The sequence below is a fragment of the Heterodontus francisci genome, chromosome 6, assembly GCF_036365525.1.
Source record: "Heterodontus francisci isolate sHetFra1 chromosome 6, sHetFra1.hap1, whole genome shotgun sequence".
NCBI classification, from domain to species: Eukaryota; Metazoa; Chordata; class Chondrichthyes; order Heterodontiformes; family Heterodontidae; genus Heterodontus; species Heterodontus francisci.
Window position 1 is genome coordinate 31026389 of NC_090376.1, and position 27323 is coordinate 31053711.

The 27323-nt window shown below is 40.1% G+C and overlaps 1 protein-coding gene across 2 annotated transcripts; it reads right to left on the minus strand.

Annotated features, from left to right (window-relative positions):
* Window positions 1-527: 527 nt before the first annotated feature.
* On the minus strand, window positions 528-27088 carry nek3 (NIMA related kinase 3). 2 transcript variants are annotated; one of them, XM_068033415.1, is made up of 16 exons: window positions 26982-27088; window positions 24019-24149; window positions 22914-23007; window positions 19326-19423; window positions 13794-13877; window positions 12529-12596; window positions 12264-12350; window positions 11110-11164; window positions 10522-10722; window positions 10257-10335; window positions 10074-10132; window positions 8392-8503; window positions 7297-7452; window positions 7062-7196; window positions 1675-1801; window positions 528-656 (listed from the first exon to the last, which is right to left on the minus strand). In XM_068033415.1, exons 2-16 carry the CDS (start codon window positions 24136-24138, stop codon window positions 587-589), a joined length of 1545 nt encoding a protein of 514 aa, XP_067889516.1. In that variant the 5' UTR covers window positions 24139-24149; window positions 26982-27088; the 3' UTR covers window positions 528-586. The 2 variants fall into 2 exon arrangements, with proteins under 2 accessions (XP_067889516.1, XP_067889517.1); XM_068033416.1 differs by lacking the exon at window positions 26982-27088 and adding an exon at window positions 26885-26975.
* Between the last annotated feature and the right edge of the window lie 235 nt (window positions 27089-27323).

Sequence of the window (27323 nt, forward strand, 5' to 3'; positions counted from 1 at the left end):
GCATATATGTGAAAACTAACACTGAGGGGCTGCTTGTGGATGAAAAATAGAAGTTGGCCTGGGATAGATCCTCGGGGGACACCAGAGGTAACAGTGCAGGAGTGGGAGCAGGAAGAGAAGCCATTGCAGGTGATTCTCTGCCTATAATTAGATAGATAAGAATGGAGCCAGGCGAGTGTAATCCTACCCAGCTGGACGACGGTAGGAGAGACATTTAGAGGAGGATAGTGTGGGCAACTGCGTCAAAGGCTACAGAGAGGTCGAGAAGAATGAGCAGGGATAGTTTACCTTTGCCACAGTCACACAGGATGCCGTTTGTGACTTTGGTAAGAGCTGTTTTGGTACTGTAGCAGGGGTGGAAACCTGACTGATGGAATTTAAGCATGGAGCTCTGTGAAAGATGGGCATGGATTGATGACTTTAAAATGAGAACGTTTAAAAAAAACTCTGCTTCTTTTCTCTGAGTTTTCTTGATAGATTTCAACCAGGTTTCTGGGAAACAAAGACAAATTTGACGATTCAAAGAATTCAAAAGAAAAACCATTTTTATTTTAAGCTTTGCAATCACTTAAGTTAGAATAGCACTTTAAAGATTATTCTCCAGCAGCTTCTTCAATTCATCTACCCAATCCGGCTCATCTGTTTCTTCAAAGTCTCTGTAACAGTTAAAACAAATAGACATCCAGCTGTCATTTCAACAACGGCAAAATGATAAAATGTGCCATCTCAAAGTCTATTTTACTTCATCCTGCATCATAATGGGACTTGGAGAGATAGATCTGTCACTGGGAGTTGGGATACTTCCTAGTTGTCTCCAGATAACCCTGCATGCCAATGCCTTCATGAGTAGGGTAATCCTGGCTGATCAAGCAGTGGGAAATTTAACCACGCTCTAGTTTTCTAATGTACGCAGGTTTGGGCAGTTAAGTTACAGCAATACCCATTAGCCTGCTCCGAGGTCCCCAAGCCTTGGGCCTTACCAAATTACTTGGAAATGGATATGAACAGGCTGAAAAATAGGAAACAACAGGTACATGTTCATGGATTCATGTCGGGTGAATGGTTCGTCAGATTTGTAAATGATGCCAATTTAGAAGGGCCAAGGAATCAAGGGAGGCAGCTTAGAAATTACAGAACGATCGGGATAACTGGATGTTGCAATTTGAGGATTGGGAGGACATTTGAGTCTTTCTGGATAGATGAATTAAGATGGGCCTAATGGCCTTCTCATCTGCAATTATCTTGTGGTCTAAGATCTCTCAACTAGAATAAGTTGGTTAGGGTTAGAGTGTGTATTCAAACCAAATGCACAGGAACTCTTCCCCCATATTGATTTTTCAGAGGATTAGATTGGAGTCCCTTAAGTATAGTGATAGGCATCTGGTATCGAACAATTACCATAATCAATCATTACGGTAAGGGGTGGGGGTACGGTCAGTATCTTTTTCAGTCTTGAATTTGGACTCTGGTGCTATAACATAAGTCTGTATCCTGCTCCACATTATAAGTCGCCCCTACTAACAAACCTCTCATGCAGCCAATGTTTTTCAGAGAGGAGATACAAGTACCTCCGTTTGCTGTGCCATTTCCCGTCCATCAGCACTAGTCTCCTTTAAACATGCTGCCTTTGTAAATGTTTTCTATGCCATGGGTCCAAATAACTTTTGAACTTACGTGTCTTCATCATCGGATCTGGGTTCCAACCTCTCTGGATCCAACTCAATTGTTTCCATTTCACCATCAACCTTATCAGCCTTTCCAGTGGCAGCTGATAGAGGGCCAATGAGATAGGTTCCTGATGCTAAGGAAAAGAGTCAGTTATATAGTTTCAAAACTAAATGTGAATAACACAAGATAAATTTCCTAGCAATAATATTTAATACACAGAAGATGGTTATCCAGACAGACCAAGTAGTTGAATGGAGAAACCAAACACATGATTCAATTTGCCACTGAAAATTTACACAACTAGCTTGCAGCCTAATAATTTTAGGCTCCCATCCAATCCCTCCTCCCTTCTTCACAATCAACTTCAGCATTAACACAAAATGAGCAATAGCAATTCAATAGCCTGTTTTATACTCTGCCCGATTTTCTTTGCCATTGGCTACCACCACCTTCACCCACTATGTTTCTTATATTTCTCTGACTTAAAGTGATACTACTGTGATCATTGCTCCTCAGGAATTTCCTTTCATTCTTCCTCAGGAATAAGTGTGCCATTATATACTCTTCTCTTTGCCCTGCATTAAAGTCAAGCTTTATCCCACAGCTTCCTACTTTACACTCTTTGTATATGATCACAAAATTATGGAATGTTTATCTCCTCCATTCTTTCCCTCTAGCTACAATCTGCAAACTTTTAAAGCTCAAGTTTTCAAGACAGCATGATATAGCCACTTCCCCTTGATTTACCTCATCTTCTGTCACACACATAGTGGTATCCTGCACTATGGCCTTTGGCCCTTGATTTTCATATTTCAATAATTAAGAAAAAGTTTTGTTTCTCTTTGCTGACAATGATATTCACTGTTTGATATTGTTCTTCTGTCATTGTTTGATATAAGTGTTGTGCTCACAATACTTATATGATTTAACATCAGGCAAGCTTCATATTTCTTTTATGATTAGTTTCTGTAAATTTTAGAAAAGTGCTTACACAATGTTACCATATCCTAGAAACCAAATCATTCACAGAGGTTCTAAAGCCGGAGTGATAGGGCACAAGAATTCAGCATGAGAAAACAACTTGTACAAGGACTGCTCCAGTCCTACCTGGAATACTCTGTACAGTTCTGGACATGGTAGTACAGTGAGAATATTTTAGCATTAGAGAGAACTTGGATTTGACTTCTGAGTTACAAGAAGGGGCTACAGAAATTGAGAATGTTCCCAATGGAGGGAAAAAATTCATTCTCTCATAAGGGGTAGATAGATACACATAAATTAAGCCCCAATAAGAGGTTTGACATAATGACAGTCTACAATAAGGGGACACATACTTAGTCAGCTCAGACCATTTAGGCTTAACTACTTTACATAGAATATATGGTACAGGTTGCCCACGGAGGCAGGAAAGACAGGTAGTGTGAAGGAGCTGGAGCAATGCCCAACACAAAAAGCAATTGACACAAAAGAAAATTACTGTGGATGCTGGAAATCTGAAATTAAAACAGAAAAACAGAAATACTCAGCAGGTCTAGCAGAATCTATGGAAAGAAAAACAGAGTTAAAGTAAATCTGTGGCCTTTCATCAGAACCTGATTCATCAGAATCTGATGAAAGGTCACAAACCTAAAACAAAAATCAATTGTGGTCGGCGAGTAATAGAGCAGTGCATTTTTTAAACTTTGGGACAGGTTATATGAACTGCCATGTTCTTTTGGGCATGTGTATTCCGATGTACAAAACAGACACACCTTCTTTTAAATTCTAGTACATTGTTCTGCCATGATTTAAAATCCAGTATAATTGGTAGGTCATATATACAAATTATTTGTCATTGGATATAAACTGAACACAAGATTCACTTAACAACAAAGAAAAAATCCTTACTAAATAATAAATTCAACTCCCAAAGATTTAATTCACAGAACTGTGCAGCAACACCCAGACCACAAGTTCTATAAAATTGCATGTGAATGGTGATCTTAAAGTTGTATACAGCTATCATTAAAAAAGTCACTAGGAAAGCAGTTCTACTCACATTCTAATTAAGGGTTATATCTATAATGTTAACATGGCTTTTCTCCGAGTGAACAGCTTTGAATTTGCAACAGTTTGTTTTTGCTTCATATTTCCAGTATCGCCATTTAGTTTCCTTTAATTTTAACTGTATTGTTACCTTTGTTTTTTTTCCCCCTCAAAATGTTCTGGGTGTTGAAATACAGAACAACTCTAGAAAAGTGTGAGAAATAAGCACACACAGCTTATGTACAGCACAGACTACATGCAGAGTAAAGCTCCTACACTCTGTCCTAGTGTGTCTTAACCACATTTTAAAAAAAAATAAAATCCATACTGAATGGATAAAATGTTTATTCATGGATTTGCTATGGAAAGAAATTGTTCTGCTGGAATATGTTGACGTTTATATTCAGTATACTGTACAGAATGCTACACATTCAAGCAACTGTTGAACTGCTTTACTGGTGGAATGAAGTGATTGCTTCTTGATAATGTATATTAGATCCAACGTTAGAGAATAAATTGAATCAGTCCACCTTAATTTTTGCTATAGTGGAAGAAGTTTAGCTTGCCAGAATGTTTTTTAAAAACTACCGTTACATAATAGTGATCTTTGGAACTCTGTGCCATCTGATATGATGTGAAAATATACAGTAAGGTAATATTAGGACTGAAAACAGATGCAGTCTGTCAACATGAATAATTAAACAAATGGCATATGAAGTACACCTATTGAAAGTAGGCCAATTAATTTTTAATACAACTAGTTGATCTCTCATCACATTGCTTACAGATTAGAAGAAAATGTAAACGCATCTTTCCACTCATCTAATTTTCTCCTCAATTGCAGGCTCCAACTTGTTGTTCATTTCTTAGTCCATGCTTGTCCAACTCCTTATCTCCCTCTGTTTCTTTTTTTGTATAGGAAACAGGAACAGAGAGTAGGCCATTCAGCCCCTCAAGCCTGTTCCACTATTCAGTTAGATCATGGCTGATCTGTACTTCAACTCCATTTACCTGTCTTTGCTCCATATCCCTTGATAATCTTATCTAACAAAAAAAAATTTTAAGGGAGAGAGTTCCAGATTTCTACTATACACTTTGCCTTCCTGGCATCATGCCTGAATGGCCAAGCTCTAATATTAAGGTTAAGCCCCTTGTTCTGGATTCTACCACCAGTGGAACGGTTTCTCTGTATCGATCCTAATGAATCCCTAAATCATTTAAAATATCTTGATTATATCACCCTCAACCTTCTAAACTCAAAGAATTACAAACAAAGTTTAGCATAATTTAATTCTTTAAGCCCTTAGACATTCTGGTGAATCTGAGCTGTCGCCCCTCCAAAGCCTGTGGTTTGGCTCTGAATTCAGTACTCCAGATATGATGTGACCAATACTCTGTATAACCGAAGTATAGGCTCCTCAATTTGAAGTCCAATAACTCCTACCCACCGCCCCAAGATGTAAGGCAACATTCCATTCGCCTTTCTGATTACGTTTTGCACCTGCATACTAATTTCTAGTGATTTGTCTCCATGGACAACTTAATTCTCTTGCTCCTCTACAGCCAGTCTCCCACAGTTAAGATCAGATCCAAAGTGGATTTGATCTTCACATTTCCCCACTGCATTTGCCATACATTTTCCCACTCTTAGTCTGTCTAGATCCCCCTGAAATTTCCTGTCCCCATCCACACAACTTTGTATGCCACTTAGCTTAATGTATAATGTAACTCTCTTTTTCATCCATGTTATTAATATATCGTGAAAAACTGAAACTCTTTCTCTTGCTGTTATCTCTATATTTTTCTATTTGAGTCTTTCTCAGTCCATTAACTTCCTACTGCTATTCTTCTATCATCTTTCGCTCCTGTATCTGAACCACTCTATGATTCATCAGTCTATAACAATTTCTGCATCTTTTATTTACTGTTCCTTCATTTTCCTTTTAAACATTTTGAATCTGCTATGTCTTTTTTCTCGAATGGCTCGTTGCACATTTGGAAGTTATCAGCAAAGTTGCCATTTGGACAGATTGTGACTGCCACTGAGGGACCTGCACCTGAAGTGCTGTAACCTGCAAGGCTCCGGACCAGGTGCTGGAAGGTGGGATTAGATTGGGTGGCTAGTTTCTTCAGCTGGCGCAGATAGGATGGACTGAATGGCCTCTTTCTGTGCCGTAACTTTTCTCTGGTTCTAAAAAAAGCAGCACTGCGTGAGGTTGCAAATGCACAGACAAAAAAAAAAAGGAGGTAGTGGGTAATCACAACCATGCATACTGACGAGCAAATAAGCAACACTGAGGGGTACAAAGTTCTTAGGTTGTGCATTTGTGGAGGCATACAAAAAGTTGTGACACAAGGCTCAGGTAAGAATCCAAGCTTGAGATAGAAGCAGATGGGATGGTATGTCTGGGGACCTGAGAGTGAAGCAGCTTGCACTAATGAAAATTGTTGGAGGCATTGAATGAGTGAATGGGTAAGTTTTTTTTTTCAGAATTGTTTTCTATTTATTTTGTTATAAATGTTATTCTTAGAGATTTATAATGGCCGGAGACACAACGTGACATCAGGAATGTTAATTGCCTTTTAGTAACATGGTGGCTCTTCTTCTGGTGAAAAAGATTTTAAATAGATTTTTTTTCCATTAGTTTCTTTTAGGTGAATCTTAAACTTGAGTCATATAATATATTATGAGCTCTGCAGATATACTGTAGATTAATTTAATTATATAAATAGATGACAAGTTTAAAATGTATTTTTAATAAAAGCTGCTGGCACCATCTGGTGGAGAAAGTACATAAATGGATCCATCCACGTGTTTTATCTTTCTATATTATGATTGCAAATATTATAGCAACACAAAAGATTTGCTTTGCAGTAATGTGCAAATTTATAAACTGCTATATTTTTCCACAAATGCAGTACACACGACAATTCTCCAACTGGTCAACAGCCACAAAGGAAAACTGCATAACTGCATCAAATTACTTGGATCATTGCAATATTTAAATATTTACTGGAATACATTTTATACCATCAGTTAAGATGCTACGTAGTATCTTTTTTAATTAGATTAAGTTTATTAGTACTATTTTCAGAAATATATAACCAGGTGAATAGGAAACTGTCATAGTGGCTGATTTTTGGAGGAATGCAAATAATGAAATGGTGTGACAATAATTATGATTTATTAAAGATTAATTGACCACTGAGAAAACAGAAAAATTACAGAAACTACGAAGATACGAACATACATTTATTTATAAATACATTTGTTGTAACAATAATTTTACCAGAGATCCTATCAAAGTCATTAGAGAAGTTAATTGAAAATAGTTGTTACAATTATAAATTATAAACCAAATTCTTACCTCCTTTATCTATTGTGTAGGTCTTAAAAGCCAAGTTTGAGTTAACATTCTTTAGGAAATTCAGTACTGTTTCAGGAGGGTGTTGGCTCCACTGTTTTCGAGGATTATTTTTAGAATAAATTGTCATGTGATTACCTAATAAATTTCAACATGTCAGTATCACCACATAAATCAGAACTTTCCTGCAAAAAAAAACACTTTACAAAATGCTCAAGACAGACAGAATAAAAGTTACCACTGCTAATGTCTTCAGCAGCCATGTTGGATGTCAGTTGCGCATTTTCAAGTATATTTAATACTGTATCTGGAGGAAATTCATTCCATTGCTTTCGAGTGAGCACTTTAGAAGCTTTGCCACTTTGGATTATCACATTGTCTCCCTTTGGTGTTACTAGTAATGAAATAAATGAACAAGGTAACAAATCGTAAAACGAGAACACACACAAGGACGAAATGAAAATTTTCAGTTCATTGGGCCTGCTAATTACACAAATCATGTACAATTTTATTCTATCATTGATTCTAATCTAATTCATTTAAACTCAAGAGAAAGGACTGCATAAATGCTCAAGCAAAATAAAACTGTGGATGTTGGAAATCTGAAATAAGAACAGATAATGCTTGACATAGTCAGCAGGTCAGGCAGCATCTGTGGCGAGAGAAGCAGAGTGAACGTTTCAGGTCAGTGATCTTTCTTCAGGTTTTAACAACCTGCTGGAGTAATTCCAGCATTTTCTGTTTTTATTACATAAATACTCCTTGTGTTAACCAACCTGCATATTTCCACACAATCAGTTCAGCTTGCCTCCCATCAAATATGTACAAAAATTCATGGGATTACATTTCCAGCATTATTAAAGTCACAACGTAGTTGTTCATTATTCTGTCATTTAACACCCTCTCTGCACTAATGCTTTGTCTTTCATCACACCATTAGCACACTCTTTGCCTTTGCCCAATGACCTCCTTGTAAGTTAATCTCTCTGGCCCGCTGTCCTATCAACACCTCCACTTTTGTGCTCTTTTCCCGTACCCCTGCTTTATTTGCTTAAAACCTACTACATTTCTAACCTTTGTCAGTTCTGATGAAAGGGCACTGACCTGAAAGGTTAGCTCTGCTTCTCTCTCCACAGATGCTGCCAGACCTGCTGAGTATTTTCAGCATTTTTTGTTTTTATTATATAAATGTCAAGATCAGCATCAATAGGATAAGTAACAGCAAAAGCTTTGTAGTTCATAAATATTGCTGGTGTTAAACAATGCCAGTACAATTTGTCATATCTGGAAATATCGTAGTGGATATACCTTTTACCATGAAGAATTATTTTACCTTCCATTTGAGAAGCTGTTTCTTCCAATGATTTCTGAGCTAGATGCTTGGCAATGCTTTCTCCTTCTGCCGCGTTCCACTTTCTAACATCTGGCAATGCCTCTGCAGTTTTCTTAAAAATGTTATATTACATCACACACAAAAAAAGGGAAAAAAATGAAATGACAACCCAAAAAAGGGGTAAAATAATTAAGATATCAATTGTTCCTGGACCTGAAGTAGTGGAGAGAGCTGTTGCTACATTACAGGTTGGGCACCAAACTGATGCTGGTATCAGTACATATCTAGTACCTAATTTACCATGTATCAGCACAGATTCCAAAAACAGCACACACTTCTAGTGCTACCCACTTCTTCTGACATTTCAGCAGCATTTTCCTGGTATGTCAAATATACACAACATCACCTGGCAGAATCTGGAGCTTGTCATGACATTATAACATAGCAAAGCTCCCCTATCCACTTAGTGTGAATCCTACCCTCACTTTATGCCAGTAGACTCACAGCGGTAAGCAGATCAAAGGGTGTGCATTGAGTAAGGCCAAATTGCACATAATGGGAAGTCTGGTTTGCTGCAGTGGTTCTCCAGGTTTTACAGGAAACCACAGTAATGCTGACTAAGATAATTATAGTCCTTCCCTTATGAATTGAGCAGTACTGAGTGTTTAGTGTTTCTAAATCAAGGTGACACTTATAATAATGGCATGAGACAAGTTAATCTATTTGGAGGAATCCTATTGATATCAGTGGTGTGAAGAATAATCACACCTGAGCAGTGATATAGACAGGACTTGATAGCAAATGCCCTACTGTATCTCATGACACATGAAGGTTTATGTTAGTCAACTGTTTATATCAAATGATATAGTCCCATCTTTTTACACAACTAAATGTCTCAATTGAGCTCACCAGACAAATGCAATACAAAGACAATGTAGTTTGTTTTCTTCATAGTTTTCCCCACTTCCAAAATTTCACCATTTCTCTTCTCAAATGCTGGAATCGTCCCACCAGTACTTCAACCAGATGGCAATTCTTGATGTGCAATTCTTGACCTCAAGAGGCCATTTGAATAGGGGCATAAATCCTCCCCCCCATCCTGGCACAAACTCACATTTTCTAGCAAGGATCACATTATAATACTTAGGAGATATCAGGGTCACAATGAAGTTCTTTATATCTGCTATTCTAACATTTATATGCAATAGGTACCTTGCATGTTTAGTACTTAAATATTTAAATACTTAAATATGGGGTATGGTACTAGACTAGTAATCCAGAGGCCTGGACTAATGATCTGAAAACATGAGTTCAAATCCCATCACAGCAGCTGAGGTATTTAAATTCAATTAAATAAAATCTGGAATGAAAAGCTAGTATCAGTAATGGTGACCATGAAACTACTGGACTGTCATTAAAAAAAAACATCTAGTTCACTTTAAGGAAGGAAATCTACTGCCCTTACCTGATCTGGTCTATATGTGACAGAAATGTGGTTGACTTGTAACTGCCCTCTGAAATGGCCTAGCAAGCCATACAGTTATATTCAAGGAGGCAGCTCACCACCACCTTCTCAAGGGAAATTAAGGATGGGCAATAAATGCTGGCCTTGCCAACTATGCCCACATCCCGTAAACAAATTTTTAAAAATTAGAGCATATTTACCAAGAGTTCATACAAACCATGCCTTCATTTCCACCTGCGCTGGAGGTCACTTCTTCATATTTACTTGGTATACTGGCTGAAATGAATTGAAACTTACATTGAAATTTGCAGACTTGTATATGGATTAATTTCACAACTTGTTCATTAGAATATTGTGCAGTATAGTTTCCCAATAATTATTCCCTGAAATGCTTTAATACCTTTCTGCATTGTCCTGTGCTTGGCCTGTGCTGTTTTTTTCTTTTTGGTCGTTACTTCAGAAAACTCCTCCTTTACCATCTGGAAAAATAGGTTGAACATAACACAAAATAACAGCTAATGAGATAAAAAGAAAAAATGCAAAAGATGGAAATTGTAACTAAATCCCCACAATGCTGGAAATGTACAGGTCAGTCAGGGTCTGAAAGAGTAAGACATTTCAGGAATGACTCTTCATCCAAAGAACAGCACTGTATTTCTTCTCACCTCAGGCGATAAAAACTTGTGAATAAGCTTTGCAAAGCAATGCCTAGCAAGAATGGTGCTGACAGATGGACGATCCTTTGGATTTCTTTTGAACATTTGTTTTATGATATATTGCAACTCATAGGAGTAATGTCTTGGGATTGGATTGTAGGACCCTTTGCAGATTTTCAGGATGAGATTCTTCCAACTATTGGACTGGAACTGGTAAAATAAGAGTTAAATGTCTTTGTTTGCTCATTATATACAAAAAAGAAATCACAACATAATTCAAAAACATTACATGCACTGCATTTTGACAAATTCATTCAATTGAGGATTTTGAGACACTTTTACATAGCAAGGTGCTGTGTAAGTAAAAGTTTTTTTGAAAGCAGTAAATGTTTGGCTAGATGACATAACTTTTCTATGCTTCTCTCTTGGTCTTCCCACATCATAACTATCTCCTGAGATTCTGTATTCAAAGATAATTCCCATAGAGTTAAATTTGAAGAAGTTTCTGATTTTTAAAAAACTTCTACCAGCTACCCTAAACTCATTTTTCCTTTACGGAGGACAGTATCTATTTCGCTAAAGAAAATTGTTACTTACAGGATGCTGTAGAGTGCAGATTTCATACAAGACACATCCCAAGGCCCAAATATCGCTGGAAAAGTGCAAAAGGTAGATTTGACTGTATTTGGTTACAATTCTGCTAAAATGGAAGTACAATCAAATGAAAAACAACTTCTTGTACTGTAGATAGGTTAAAAGTAGACAACACTGCTTGTTCATATCTTCACTGGTTTGAGTGATACATTCTTATCTACAAAAATCTATCCTTACAATAGACGTTTATAAGAAAGATGCTGTGAGTGAGTGTGTGTGTTTTAAATACCTTCTCCAGTTTTTTCCCCTGAAGCTGCTGACTCTTGTGGGGTACCGTTACAGAGGTACCAGCGATTATCCAGCACCTCACTCAAGAAGAGGTCTAAATAGTGAATGTTGTTAGGCTCTTTGTTTATAGGGGGAATTTCAGCCAATTGCAGTCCTGTCCTTGACCAACACGTACACATACACTTTTCAGCAAAAGTCACTGGCTAATCATCTCATCATCACAACTCCTGGTATGGATATGATGGAGTAGAAGACAGTGACTTCATCCAGTTATCTCAACTGAATACTGCCTCAATAACAAAACACATAGTCATTTTTCATTCTACAAGATGTATACGTATTCATCATCTTAGTGGTTGTCCAGAAACAAAAATAGAAATAGAAGTTTTATCCTTGCCCAAGCTGAATTTAGGCAGGTTTTACACATTCCCATTTCCCTAAGATCTACCAAAACTAACAATAAATTTGAGCCCATGTCTCCAAGGTGAAAGGCAAATGTAATAACCCATTATACCTTCCCGTCTCCAATTGTTACAGAATATTATCCAAATGATGTAATTTGCTTGTTGTACAACCCTCCTATGCACGGAAAAATGTAGTGACTGTGGCCTTCTGCTTCTGTGCTTACCTGTCCTATGATATTCTGCCCATTAAAGTGTTGGACCTAAAACTGAAAACCCCAGTCAGAATATGTACTTATCAATAACAAAAAATCTTTATGAAGATAAATTAATTAACCTGGTTACTTGTACCCATCTCTTGCTGGTTAACAGCTGAAATTTAAAAAATAAAATCTATCCCAATGCCAGAAGTGTGATATACAGCATCCATTACCAATCTTATCACCTCTTTTGCATTTAAGTTTGTACCTTTTGTTATTGTAAGGTTTATTCTCCCAAATTTCTGGAGATACGTAGTACGGTGTTCCTACATAGGTGTGAGCAAAAGCCATGGGACTGTAGACAGGAAAGAAACATTACATTGGGCAGCAGACAAATATATTTGAAAACATATCAGATCATACATTGTGTCTGTGAAGTGTATTACATACTACATGGTTAGGGCTTTTCAAAAACAAATTTATGCTCAAACGCATCAATTTAATGACAGCCATGGAATCACAAATAATCTTACCTGTTCAGTAGATGTGCAGATCCAAAGTCTCCCAGTTTGACCACTCCATTTTTAGTGAGGAATATGTTCTGTATTTTACAATCAGATGACAGAATTGAATTGTATGCAGACTGTGTACCAATACTTTACCAAACTCCACGAGTTACCTGCTAACCTGCATATTATTATATGTGGCACTAGTTCACTGAATTCAGTGTTATTCTTTCAGTAGTTAGTGTACCTGTTACACTTTCAAAATGCAGACCACTTTCCTTTCATTGATCCATGTGATCAATTTTCAGTACAATTCCAGTAATGTGCATTAATTAGACAAACATATTCTGGGAACAAAAATGCACAGTTGTAATTTGGTTACGATGTTGTAATGCGACTTGCAAACATATAATGAGAGAAAGCGTGACACATTGGTTCTTTAGTGATGCTGGTTGAGAAACACACAACTCTTTTTCAAATACTGCCTCAGTACTGCACCAGAATGGGAATCTGTGTTCAAGTCCTGGTGTGGAACTCAAACGCACAATATTCTGATTTGGTGGCAACAGTGCTACTAGTAGATCCAAGCTAGCATATTAAATAGCCACTCATTGTTTATTCTACTCATATCTTCAGAAGATGGGCAGGAGCAGAAAGGTTGTCTGCAGGCACTTCGTGGACAGCCGGCATGGACTCAATGGGCTGAATGGCCTCTTTCTGTGCCATAAATGACTCTATGAACTTGGTCATATCAGGCTGACCGAGGAGGAGACTGCTGCACTTGGAGTCAGAGAGTAGAATTCGGGTTGGGTGTGGGTGGTGCATTTACTGAGTCACTGAGGGGTGTAATATCCATTTCGGAATTCTTCCCATAATTTTAAGCATCATTTTGATTTCCACAAAAACCATCAAATCTTGATTGAAGATACTAATAATGCAGAAAAAAATAAATACTTTATTCACATCAAAGCTAGAAATTACAGCTGGTGAATGCTGATTAATGAATTCTGTCCATTTTTTCAATGGAAGCAATAGTCCAATTACCTAAAGGCTAACACCTCCATTAGGATAGTCGATAAAGGAGAATTATACAAACTAGTTAGATAACACTGCCAGCCATTTTGAGTTTCGCATTTCGAAACACAGAATTTGCTTCACAAAGCCAAACTTCATAAATCTGGCTATGTGTCCCATTAGATTAGCCAGAATGGAACCAATAATTATGCTATTCTTAATTTAATAAAGTCTAACAGTTATTTTAATAATTTTTCTCTGTAAAAATGAATACTTGCCTTGGATTTGATATCTCGGTGTAGAACTCGCTTGTCATGTATGTGCTTCATTCCAAGGCAAATTTGTACAAATAGGTTCAGCACCTGTTAAGAAACATTAACTTTAGGGAAGGAAATCTGCTGTCCTTACCTGGTCTGGCCTACACGTGACTCCAGACCCACAGCAATGTGGTTAACTCTTACATGCCATCTGAAATGGCCTAGCAAGCCACTCAGTTGTATCTAACCGCTACAAAGTCTATAAAAAGGAATGAAACCGGACGGACCACCCGGCATCGACCTAGGCACCAGAAACGACAACGGCAAACTCAGCCCTGTCGACCCTGCAAAGTCCTCCTTACTAACATCTGGGGCTTGTGCCAAAGTTAGGAGAGCTGTCCCACAGACTAGTCAAGCAACAGCCTGACATAGTCATACTCACGGAATCATACCTTACAGACAATGTCCCAGACACTGCCATCACCATCCCCGGGTACGTCCTGTCCCACCGGCAGGACAGACCCAGCAGAGGTGGTGGCACAGTGGTATACAGTAGGGAGGGAGTTGCCCTGGGAGTCCTCAACATCGACTCCAGACCCCATGAAGTCTCATGGCATCAGGTCAAACATGGGCAAGGTAACCTCCTACTGATTACCACCTACCGCCCTCCCTCAGCTTATGACTCAGTACTCCTCCATGTTGAACACCACTTGGAGGAAGCACTGAGGGTGGCAAGGGCACAAAATGTACTCTGGGTGGGTGACTTCAATGTCCATCACCGAGTGGCTCAGTAGCACCACTACTGACCGAGCTGGCCGAGTCCTAAAGGACATGGCTGCTAGACTGGGTCTGCGGCAGGTGGTGGGGGAACCAACACGAGGGAAGAACATACTCGACCTCGTCCTCACCAATCTGCCTGCCGCAGATGCATCTGTCCATGACAGTATTGGTAGGAGTGACCACCGGACAGTCCTTGTGGAGACGAAGTCCCGCCTTCACATTGAGGATACCGTCCATCGTGTTGTGTGGCACTATCACTGTGCTAAATGGGATAGATTTCGAACAGATCTAGCAATGCAAATCTGGACATCCATGAGGCGCTGTGGGCCATCAGCAGCAGCAGAATTGTACTCAGCCACAATCTGTAACCTCATGGCCCGGCATATCCCCCACTCTACCATTACCATCAAGCCAGGAGACCAACCCTGGTTCAATGAAGAGTGCAGGAGAGCATGCCAGGAGCAGCACCAGGCATACCTCAAAATGAGGTGTCAACCTGGTGAAGCTGCAACCCAGGACTACTTGCATGCCAAACTGCGTAAGCAGCATGCGATAGACAGAGCTAAGCGATCCCATAACCAACGGATCAGATCTAAGCTCTGCAGTCCTGCCACATCCAGCCGAGAATGGTGGTGGACAATTAAACAACTAACTGGAGGAGGTGGCTCCACAAATATCCCCATCCTCAATGATGGGGGAGCCCAGCACATCAGTGCAAAAGATAAGGCTGAAGCATTTGCAACAATCTTCAACCAGAAGTGCCGAGTTGATGATCCATCTCGGCCTCCTCCTGAAGTCCCCAGCATTACAGATGCCGGACTTCAGCCAATTCGATTCACTCCGCGTGATATTAAGAAATGACTGAAGGCACTGGATACTGCAAAGGCTATGGGCTCTGACAACATTCCGGCAATAGTACTGAAGACCTGTGCTCCAGAACTTGCTGTGCCCCTAGCCAAGCTGTTCCAGTACAGCTACAACACTGGCATCTACCCTGCAATGTGGAAAATTGCCCAGGTATGTCCTGTACACAAAAAGCAGGACAAATCCAACCCGGCCAACTACCGTCCCATTAGCCTACTCTCAATCATCAGTAAAGTGATGGAAGGAGTCATCAACAGTGCCATCAAGCGGCACTTGCTTAGCAACAACCTGCTCAGTGACACTCAGTTTGGGTTCCGCCAGGGCCACTCAGCTCCTGACCTCATTATAGCCTTGGTTCAAACATGGACAAAAGAGCTGAACTCAAGAGGTGAGGTGAGAGTGACTGCACTTGACATCAAGGCACCATTTGACCGAGTATGGCATCAAGGAGCCCTAGCAAAACTGAGGTCAATGGGAATCAGGGGGGAAACCCTCCGCTGGCTGGAGTCATACCTAGCACAAAGGAAGATGGTTGTGGTTGTTGGAGGTCAATCATCTGAGCTCCATGACATCACTGCAGGAGTTCCTCATGGTAGTGTCCTAGGCCCAACCATCTTCAGCTGCTTCATTAATGACCTTCCTTCAATCATAAGGTCAGAAGTGGGGATGTTCGCTGATGATTGCACAATGTTCAGCACCATTCGTGACTCCTCAGATACTGAAGCAGCCCGTGTAGAAATGCAGCAAGACCTGGACAATATCCAGGCTTGGACTGATAAGTGGTAAGTAACATTCGCGCCACACAAGTGCCAGGCAATGACCATCTCCAACAAGAGAGAATCTAACCATCTCCCCTTGACATTCAATGGCATTACCATCGCTGAATCCCCCACTATCAACATCCTAGGGGCTACCATTGACCAGAAACTGAACTGGAGTAGCCATATAAATACCGTGGCTACAAGAGCAGGTCAGAGACTAGGAATCCTGAGACGTGTAACTTACCTCCTGACTCCCCATAGCCTGTCCACCATCTACAAGGCACAGGTCAGGAGTGTGATGGAATACTCTCCACTTGCCTAGATGGGTGCAGCTCCAACAACACTCAAGAAGCTTGACACCATCCAGGACAAAGCAGCCCGCTTGATTAGCACCCCATCTACAAACATTCACTCCCTCCACCACCGACGCACAGTGGCAGCAGTGTGTACCATCTACAAGATGCACTGCAGCAATGCACCAAGGATCCTTAGACAGCACCTTCCAAACCCGCGACCTCTACCAACTGGAAGGACAAGGGCAGCACATACATGGGAACACCAGCACCTGCAAGTTCCCCTACCAAGTCACACACCATCCTGACTTGGAACTATATCACCGTTCCTTCACTGTCGCTGGGTCAAAATCCTGGAACTCCCTTCCTAACAGCACTGTGGGTGTACCTACCCCACATGGACTGCAGCAGTTCAAGAAGGCAGCTCACCACCACCTTCTCAAGGGCAATTAGGGATGGGCAATAAATGCTGGCCTGGCCAGCGATGCCCACATCCCATGAAACAAAAAAAGACATGAGCAGCAGACACATGGAAACACCACTACCTGCAAGTTTCCCTTAAAGTCACATATCATCCTGACTTGGAAATCTATTGCCATTCCTTCACTGTTGCTCGGTCAAAAACCTCGCACTTGCTCTTTAACAGTACTGTGGGTATACCTATATCATATGGACTGCAGCAGTTCAAGAAGGCAGCTCACCACCACCTTCTCAAGGGCAATTAGGGATGGGCAATAAATGCTGGCCTGGCCAGCGATGCCCACATCCCATGAAAGAAAAAAAAAAATTCCCCTGTAACCAATTTAACAGTGCAATTCGACTGTAGCTTCATGAACAATGCAATATACGTTCTGTGCAAGCTACTTTTTTTTATGGAGGTAATTCTTCTTTTAAACAGATTACCATTACTCTATTTGTTATAAAACTGCACTGATTGTTTAGGTTTATTTAAAATACTCTATGTACTCCAATTGAAGCATTTTTTCTATGTAAAAGAGTGACAACAGAGAGATAAACATTTTTATGCTCCATATATCTGAACAGTGATGGACAAAATGCACACAATGTTCATTTATTGAAACTCACATGTTGTGCTATTGGCAACTTGGATGATGCACTATTTTACAAGCACAGGAATGTCATACCATGTGAGGCACAATGTAATATATTATTCGATTACTAAGGCAAAGTTTTGTCTTCTTTGAGGTAACTGTTGTTAAATAGCGAGAGTGGATGGTTCTCTTGCTGTCCAGGCTGCAGCTCAGTACCTTGGCTTTCTTTCTATCTTATTTAGAAACAGGTGCGAGTGGTTAAAACATGGAATCAATTGTGCTACTTCTAATTGTTGCAAGAGTTTGCATAAAGTGTGATGCAGAAAATTAGAGTATACAATCTGAAGTGTGACAGACATACTGGGTTGAATTTTACCAGCCCCTCGACGCTGTGGTCACGGCAGGGAGGCCTGTAAAATGCTAGCGGGAGTGGCCCGCCACGCGGGGCCTTCATTAAAATATTAAAATGAGGATAATTAAAATGCAGATGAACTCCGTTGGAGTTCCGAGACGAGACACTGCTGGAGAGGGGGGAGGAATGAAATTATCAGGGCGGGTGGGGGGAGTGGGGAAAACTATTCCTATTGGTTGTGGTAATGGTGGGAAGGGGTTGAGAGTCAAAGACACTGAAGTTTGGGGGGTGGGGGTGAGAGGTTCGGAATTTCAAAAAGTGTATTTCTGTGGGGATAGGTCAATTTATGTGTTGAGGATTCAGTGGGGGGGGGGGGGCGGGGGGGGGAGAGGGGATTCAAAGTTAAATTAAATGTTAATTGACTTTTTTTGATTTATTGACACCGGCACCTTTAAACTTTTCCTGAAGGGCTTGAAGCCCTTTAAAAATGGTGCCAGTGCCTGCGCAGTGCCGCTGGACGCTGTTGCCGGGGATACAGTGGCCACTCCCTCTACGTCATCGGGGGTGGCTGCTCCGCCCCCACCATTTAAAATTAGCCCCCGCGCATAATTTTACGGGGGCTGTGTGGCAGCACTTCCATGTCGGAAGGCCACCGACTTCACAGCGCGACGCCGCAGAGCGCTGATAAAATTCAGCCCACTGTTTTTATTATATTACTTAATGATCTCTGTGATGTTACTTATGTAAGTTGGATGTTGTACTGTTCTCAGGATGACAGGAGTGCTAGACCATATAATGCACAATGTATAATGTGTATGTTCCTTTAATGCCATAAAATGTAATTGTTGAGTAAATAGATATAAATTTTAATTTTTTCAGCTCAATTGTTCAGTCAGAAGCACCCTGCACATTAAAATTGTTTTGTATATATATATATATATATATATATATATATATATATATATAGAGGCTGATTTTCCTAGTATCAATGCCTAGGATGCAGATTTGAGGTGCAATTGGTAGGAAAAAGGGGTTGAGAGCTGTCTTGGACCCCTTTACACATCTCTGGGATCCCTGGGGCATCACCTGAAGGCAGAATAGAGTCTTCACTTACAGAAACTGTATGTAAGATAGGGGCATTTAAAAGAGGAGGGGCTGTTCCCCCAGCCCTCCAGTTTCCAGTGGTTCAATCTAAAGGGCACCCATTTCCAAACAGCCCACAAGGATAGCTGGAATTAGAAAACAATTCACACAAGTGAATTCTGCTCTAATATAATAAAAGCAAAACTGCTGATTCTGGAAATCTGAAATAAAAACAGAATGTGCTGGAAATACTCAGCATCTGTGGAGAGAGAAACAGAGTTAATGTTAATGTTAACTCTGTTTCTCTCTCCGTGAATTCTGCTCTCCTGAGTTAATTTTTATCACAACTTTTAACAGAGTATATGTACCATTTCTTCTGGAAATAACTTTTCCTTTCGCTGCAGAAGTTTTTGTGTGAGATCTCCACCATCACAATATTCCATCACTATATAAAGATGCCCTTCAGCTGCAATGGAAAAAGATACCGTAGCATTCAATATGTATATGGTGGATAGGATAGTGGAATCCAAAATTAAATAGTACCTGAGGTAACAATTTACTTAAAGCAACAATTTACAATCACACGACTATTTTTGTACAAAATAACAAGATTTTATCACACAAATTACCAAATAAATAGAATATATAGCACAGAAACAGGCATTTTTACCCAATAGGCAGATGGTGAAATTTGAATTCAATTAATCTGGAATTAAAGTCTAGTCTAATGGTTACCATGAAACCATTGTCAATCGTTGTAAAAACCCATCTGGTTCATTACTGTCCTTTAGGGAAAGAAATCTGCCATCTTTACCTGGTCTGGCCTATATGTGACTTTAGACCCACAGCAATGTGGTTGACTCTTAAATGCCCTCTGAAATGGCCTAGCAAGCCACTCAGTTGTAACAAACCACCACAAATTCTAAGAAAAGGAATGAAACCGGAGGGACCATCAGGTGTTGACCTGGGCACTGGAAACGACAACAGCAAACCCAGCCCTTTTATCCTAGGCCCAACCACCTTTAGCTGCTTCATCAATGACCTTTCTTCCACCATAAGGTCAGAAGTGGGGATGTTCGCTGATGATTGCACAATGTTCAGCACCATTCGCAACTCCTCAGATACTGAAGCAGTTCGTGTAGAAATGCAGCAAGACCTGGACAACATTCAGGCTTGGGCTGATAAGTGGCAAGTAACATTCACACCACACGTGCAAGACAATGATGATCTCAAACAAGAGAGAATCTAACCATCTCCCCTTGATAGTCAATGGCATTACGATTGCTAAATCCCCACTATTAACTTCTTGGGGGGGTTACCATTGACCAGAAACTGAACTTGAGTAGCCATATTAATACATTGGCTACAAGAACAGGTCAGAGGCTAGGAATCCTGCAGTGAGTAACTCACCTCCTGTCTCCCCAAAGCCTGTCCACCATCTACAAGGCACAAGTCAGGAGTGTGATGGAATACTCTCCACTTGACTGGATGGGTGCAGCTCCAACAACACTCAAGAAGCTTGACACCATCCAGGACAAAGCAGCCCGCTTGATTGGCACCCCATCCACAAACAGTCACTCCCTCCAGGCACAGTGGCAGCAGTGTGTACCATCTACAAGATGCACTGCAGCAATGCACCAAGACTCCTTAGACAGTACCTTCCAAACCCGCAACCTCTACCGACTAGAAGGACAAGAGCAGCAAATACATGGGAACACCACCACCTGCAAGTTCCTCTCCAAGTCACACACCATCCTGACTTGGAACTATATCGCTGTTCCTTCACAGTCCCTGGGTCAAAATCCTGGAACTCCCTTCTTAACAGCACTGAGGGTGTACCTACCCCATATGGACTGCAGCGGTTCAAGAAGGCAGCTCACCACCACCTTCTCAAGGGCAATTAGGGATGGGCAATGATGCCCACATCCCACAAGCGAATAATAAAAATAATGAATACTGTGGCCAGAAGAGCAGGCCAAAGGCTGATAATTCTGCAGTGAATAACTCACTCTTGTCTCCCCAAAGCCTGTCCACCATCTACAAGGCACAAGTCAGGGTGTGGTGGAATACTCTCCACTTATCTGGATAAGTGCAGCTCCAACAACACTCGAGAAGCTCAAAACCATCCAGGACAAAGCAGCCACCCTATCCACCATATTCAACATTCACTCCCTGTACCACCAACGCACAGTGGAAGCATCTACAAAATGCACTGCAGCAACTCAACAACGGCAGCTTCCAGACCGTGAGTGTACCTACCCCACATGGACTGCAGCGGTTCAAGAAGGCAGCTCACCACCTGCCAGCGAAGCCCACATCCCACAGACAAATACATTTTAAAAAAGGTCTATGTTCATGCTCCAGGAGTCTCCTCCCACACCAATTCATATAACATATCCTTCTATCCCTTTCTCCCTTGTGTACTTATCTAGCTTCCCCTTAAATACATCTATGTTATTCGCTTCAATTACTCTACGTAGTAGTGAGTTCCACATTCTCACCATCCCTCTTGGCCATCATTGTAGCATGCCCGTCAAGCAGGTGGTGCCAAGGATAAGATCACATCTGGCTTTACTATCATGGGCCACGCCAGTCCCTAAGCTGCATGGTATCTGTACATGGCCTTGTAGCAATGCCACAGCTCTGTAACTGCGTCTTTGCCGAACCAGATCCTGACAAGACAGTTTCCCATGGTCATTACTGGGAGGTATGCTAGGGTGTGGACAAGTGGTGAGTGTCATCTTAGCAGGGACAGCCAGTCAGGCTTCACTGCCACTAGATCACCCTGGCAAGCCTCTTTTCATGCAATGTCACTGAAAGAAAGACATACACTGGTTCTGTTCACTGAAATCTGCATTCAGACACAAAATGGACATATTTTTGATGGCACTGGACTTCAGCATTTTGTCTGCCCCTGCCCCTGGTTAGCAGGTAGTTAACACTGGATGATCCAGGCTAATAACTGTTACTTTTGTAAAGTTACATACGGATCCATGTGTTACATACATGTTAATTACTGATGACTCAGATGGTTAAGGTAGAGTAGCAGTCACTGGTAAGGTACATCCAAGGTTCAGTCATGTTCCCTGCTGAATTTGCTGATGTTAGTCTGAGTAGCATTAGTATTGCTGTAACCAATCTCAAAACTCCAGGTTAGAAAGGGAAAAATTGACAGGATTCTCATTGCTAATCAGTTATCCATATTAGAAATGTGGGTGTGAGAACAGGATTGGATGTTGTTATGATGCCTGCTTGACCAGACAACATATGGACAGTTGTTGTTTAGGCTCACACATAAAGAATGGCCACTAAAGTGAGGTACTGGAGTACAACCAACACCTTAAAACTATACCTCAGCAAGCAGTCCTCATCTCCATATTATAAAAAAAGACTGGAGAAGGCACAAAAAAGGTTTACTAGAATGATACCTGAACTTAGACATTGTACATATTAGGAAAGATTGAGCAGGCTGGGGCTCTTTTCACTAGAAAACAGCTGACTGAAGGGTGACCTGCCAGAAGTCATTAAGATTATGGAATGGTTTGATAGGGTGCACATCGAAAAGATGTTTCCACCAGAACTAGGGGTCAGTCTAGTGACTAATAAATCCAATAGGGAAGTCAGAGAAACTTATTTATACAGTGGGTGGTTAGAATATGGAACTTGCTACCATAAGGAGTGGTTGAGGCAAAAAGCAAAGATGCATTAAAGGGGAAGCTAGAGAAACACATGAGGGAAAAAAGAATAGAAGGCTATGTCGATAGGGTTGGATAACGAAAGGTGAACTACTGCATGAGCGCATTGGGCCGAATGGCCTGAGTCTGTGCTATAAATACTATGTAAGTCAATTCCTTCAGAAGATGGCAAGGAGCAGCAGAAATATTAGAATCAAGTTAAAGATGAATATTGACCAAGAAACTTAGACGATAAATTAATTAATTTCACGATTTACTCACCTTCAAATGAATCTATAAATGCAACAATGTTGGGGTGCTTCATTTTGGCCAGGAGAATGGCTTCCCTCCTTGATCTTTGTAGTCCAGATGGGTTCTAAATAATAAGATAAAAAAAAGAGATAGCACCTTGTCTCGCTGTGAAAAATAAACAATAACTAAGGCTGCTAACAACTCTGATCTTTGGAAAAGTATATGTATTGATAAAGCTTTGTAACAGCTAGTTTGATGTTTAGAGTGTTAGATTCAGTTTCATCTTTGGTACAACTACATCAGAAGATACACTGATATGCACCATGTATTTATATCGCATACCATAACCAGTGGGCGTGTATCCTCTATCTTGTGCTAACTTGACTCATTGCTGGTAAAGTATTTTTGCCCCTGACTTCTGAGTCGGGGTTCAAACCCCAGTGCAACACTTGAGCACATAATCTGGGCTTCTGTATCATCAGAGGTGCCACTTTTCAGACCAGGAATTGAACTGAGCTCTGGCTGCCATCATAAAATATCTCATGGCACTTTTCAAAGATCAAGGAACTTCTCTCCAAATTCTTGGCCAACAATTTTTCCTCAACCTAAATCATCTCTTTGTTGTAAGCAGCTTGGCTGCCCTATATTCCTACACAACAGTGATTTCAATTAAGATGTAATTCATTGAACATTAATCCCTTGGGATGCTTGACGATGAAAAAGGGAATTGGAACTTGCTAAGTGAAGGCCAGATAGTTCGCCACAAAAGACTAGAGGTAAGGTGTAATCACTGGGAGTCAACTTAGGGGTATTCTTGTGGTTTAACCTAGACATAGAAAATTATCTAGCCACTTTATTAGATGGTGCACATTACATGGAGAACATGACAAGAGAAGAGATAAAATACAATAATTACTTTGTTAAAAAACCCATAAGCTAAAAATGTTCAGTGCCACAAATGGATATTGATGCAGTTTCAAGCCCCATTCAATTTAGTTCTCAATCCAATCTGAGAAATTTGAGGGTAGCACCTTCCTTGAGATGTATAAAGGGACAAAAAATATAAATATGAAGAGGGAACTTAACTAAGTATCTCTATGAAATAAAGTTAAAAACAAGTTCACTTCATATTTACCTTTGAAAGATGAATTTCCTTCATCACATATTGTTGACTTTCATTGTGAGCTTGGACCAAAAGAGCCCTGCCAAATGAACCTTCCCCAATTACCCTTAATATTGTGTATGTGTCCATCATGAAACACTTGTCTGGAAAACAATTGCATATTTGTGTTAATCAATGAAACATTTTGCACTGCTTTACCATAACCTTTATTTATTAATACATTTTTATTTAAAAAAAAATTATTTTCAAATGGTGAGAAACGATAAAATGTGGTATTTAGGGGGATTTGAGTGCCCTTGTACACAAAACAGAGAAATTTAGCCTGCAGGTACAGCAAGCCATTAGGAAGGCAAATTGTACATTGGCCTTTATTGTAAGGGGTTGGAGTATAAGAGTAAAGAAGTCTTGATACAATTGTACAGGGGTTTGACGAGACCACATCTGGAGTACTGTGTATCGTTTTGGTCTCCATATTGAAGGAAGCCTTAGAAACAGTGCAACAAAGGTTCACTAGATTGATTCCTGGGATAAGAGGGTTGTCTATGAAGAGAAATTGAGTAGACTAAGTCTATACTCTGGAGTTTAGAAGAGTGAGAGGTGATCTTACTGAAACATATAAAATTCTGAGAGGGCTTGTCAGAGAAGAGGCTATTTCCCCTGGCTGGAGAGTCTACAACTAAGTGATATAGTCTCAGGACAAGGGGTCAACATTTTGGACTGAGCTGAGGAAAAATTTCTTTACTCAGAGGATTGTGAATCTTTGGAATTCCCTACTGCAGAGGGCAGTGGATGCTCAGTATTTCTTGTGTTTAACTAAAAATCATGCACGTGTGAAGAAAAATAAGTATTAAGCATTTGTCTTGCAGTGAAATTCCAGCAAATTGTCAAAATAGATCTAACTATTTTCCTCTGTCTCTCTCTGGCTTTGAATTAAATATTTATAATAGTGAGTAGAGACAGCATGAGCTCTGATTTTTTGACAATCGGTTATTTTGATGCAGCAGGCAGCCTGAAACCTGTGATTTGTTCATCTAACAAAATGACCAAGTCCTGTGGATTTTATACTGGCACACACCCAGTCATTCTGTGACCAAAGAATGGGAGAATGGGGAAGGCTTTGATTATGTTAATTACTGGTAACAAATGATATGTGCTTGTATTTTTTTTTGTCTGTGCCTGCATTATCGCATTTATACTGTCTAGAATAGTGAACTAGTACTTGAAGAAAGTTATAGGGCCCGATTTTAACTGAGTCAAAACCCACCCACTTGTACGGAGTTAAATCAAGCTCACAGTCAATCTGAACACTAACATAAATTTATTATTTACCAGCACGTATGTGAATTTATTGACACCAATGTACTTACTTTTTTGTGGCAGAGTTCAGAAGCCTCAAACTATTGGTACAGGCAATCTGGTTTTAATTGAGTGCCAATATTTATGTGTACATGGCATAATCTGAGATTTATGTATTTACTGTTTTTGGTTCCCCTTAGTTTACACAAAGCTTTAAAATTAATTGACAACATTTTTGAAGGTATACAAAATCTATCATGAAATGACTTTATCAGAATACTATTTACTGAATAATATTTACTATGTTATAATAGAAAAACATTATAAACCCCACTCTAGATTTAAGCACATTAACCAGGTAGGCAATTCAGTGCAGTACGAAGGAGGTACTGCATTATAGGAAGTGCTGTCTTTTGCACGAAATGTTAGCCAAAGCCCAATTTGCCTGCTCTGGTGAATGTGGAAGGTCTGATAGCACAATGCAAAGAGGCATAGGAATTCCTCATGATGTCTTGGCCACCATCCCTCCCTTAACCAGTATCACCAAACCGGATATCTGAGTCATTTACTCATCTGCTGTTTGAGGGACAATAGACTACACAAATTGGTTGTCACATTTGCTGACATAACAACAGTTACTGAACATAAAAAAAGTATTTTGTCGCAAAACACTTTGGGACACCCTGGAGGTACTGTATAAATACAAATCCTTTCTTTACAAGGGATAGAATCAGTTTCAACCCATTAATCTTGCTCCATCTGCAGTCCATATATAAGAGCACAACGTTTCTTCCAATGAGAAAAAAATCAGACCTGTGTACCCCGAATCCCCTAAGGAACAAATTTTGTTCTGAAAATTTAGTACAGTCCTACAACACTAACCGTAACAATCCTTCTGATATACGCTATTTAAGATTTGGGTTTTATTAAAGTATAAATGCGGGAAGCAGCCGTTTACATAAATTGTTAAAATCCAGCCACTCATAATGGAAAGTAGGCGCACCGCTCAAGGCCGCTGTTTCTTAATCAGGGCGAGTTGTATGCTTTAAATGTAGGATTCTATTTAAAGGGAGGGTTAGAATTAGAACAATGGGATTTGCTAACGCTCAGATAGCAGCTTTTTAACCCCTTTGGGACTTAGTAAAATTTGCAAAACCGGGGCAGCAATCATATATAATTTGTCACGGTGATCGCACTACCATCAGTCACTAGCCCCCGGTTAGCATGATTCACTCCACAACAAACAAAGGCAATGCTGTGTTACTGATCAGCAGTGACAGTAGGCGGATATCAGCAATACACCCAAATATGCAAGTTTTATATTCTAAGCCACTCAGCCTTCAATATGAAAGGTACGTAACAGGATAGTTTTTTTTTTAAATATGGAAACGATATGAACTATTTTGATAAGTTAGAGATGAAAAGATGGATTATAACAATGACAAGCTCTCTGAAATAACCGCCGCTGGTATTACCAAACTGGAAACAAATGTTAAAAATTGCTGTTTGTTTTTCCCATCTGTTTCCAGCTTATTCAGGAGGAATTCCTGGCACTGCAATACCGCTGATTAATGTAGCCTACCGAGAGACTGATACAATGTAACAAAGCGTCTTCCATTCAAAACCAGGCTCCTAATCCCAATGCTACCCCGGTGCAAGAGCGAGTGCAGAAAACTAACCGGTCAATTAAACATATAAAAAAACACTGAACCACTCTTCCTCCAGTCGTAAACCACTTTCCAACTTGTACATGTTCCGGAAATAACGCACAACCGAGGCCACTGCGGGCGTTACCATCATCACGTGTTGGGGTTAAAGTTTTGTTTATTCACTGACACAAATGACCCAGATCTCACTGTCAAAGTAGCTGTCAGGCTCATTCCACTCCCTGTTATTTAGGTGCAAATGGTTCAAAAGTTTTAGGGGAGGGATGGATGTACTGTTAAACGCAACTATCCAGAAGTTGCGCTTTTTCACTAAAATAAAAGCAAAATACTGCGGATGCTGGAAATCTGAAATAA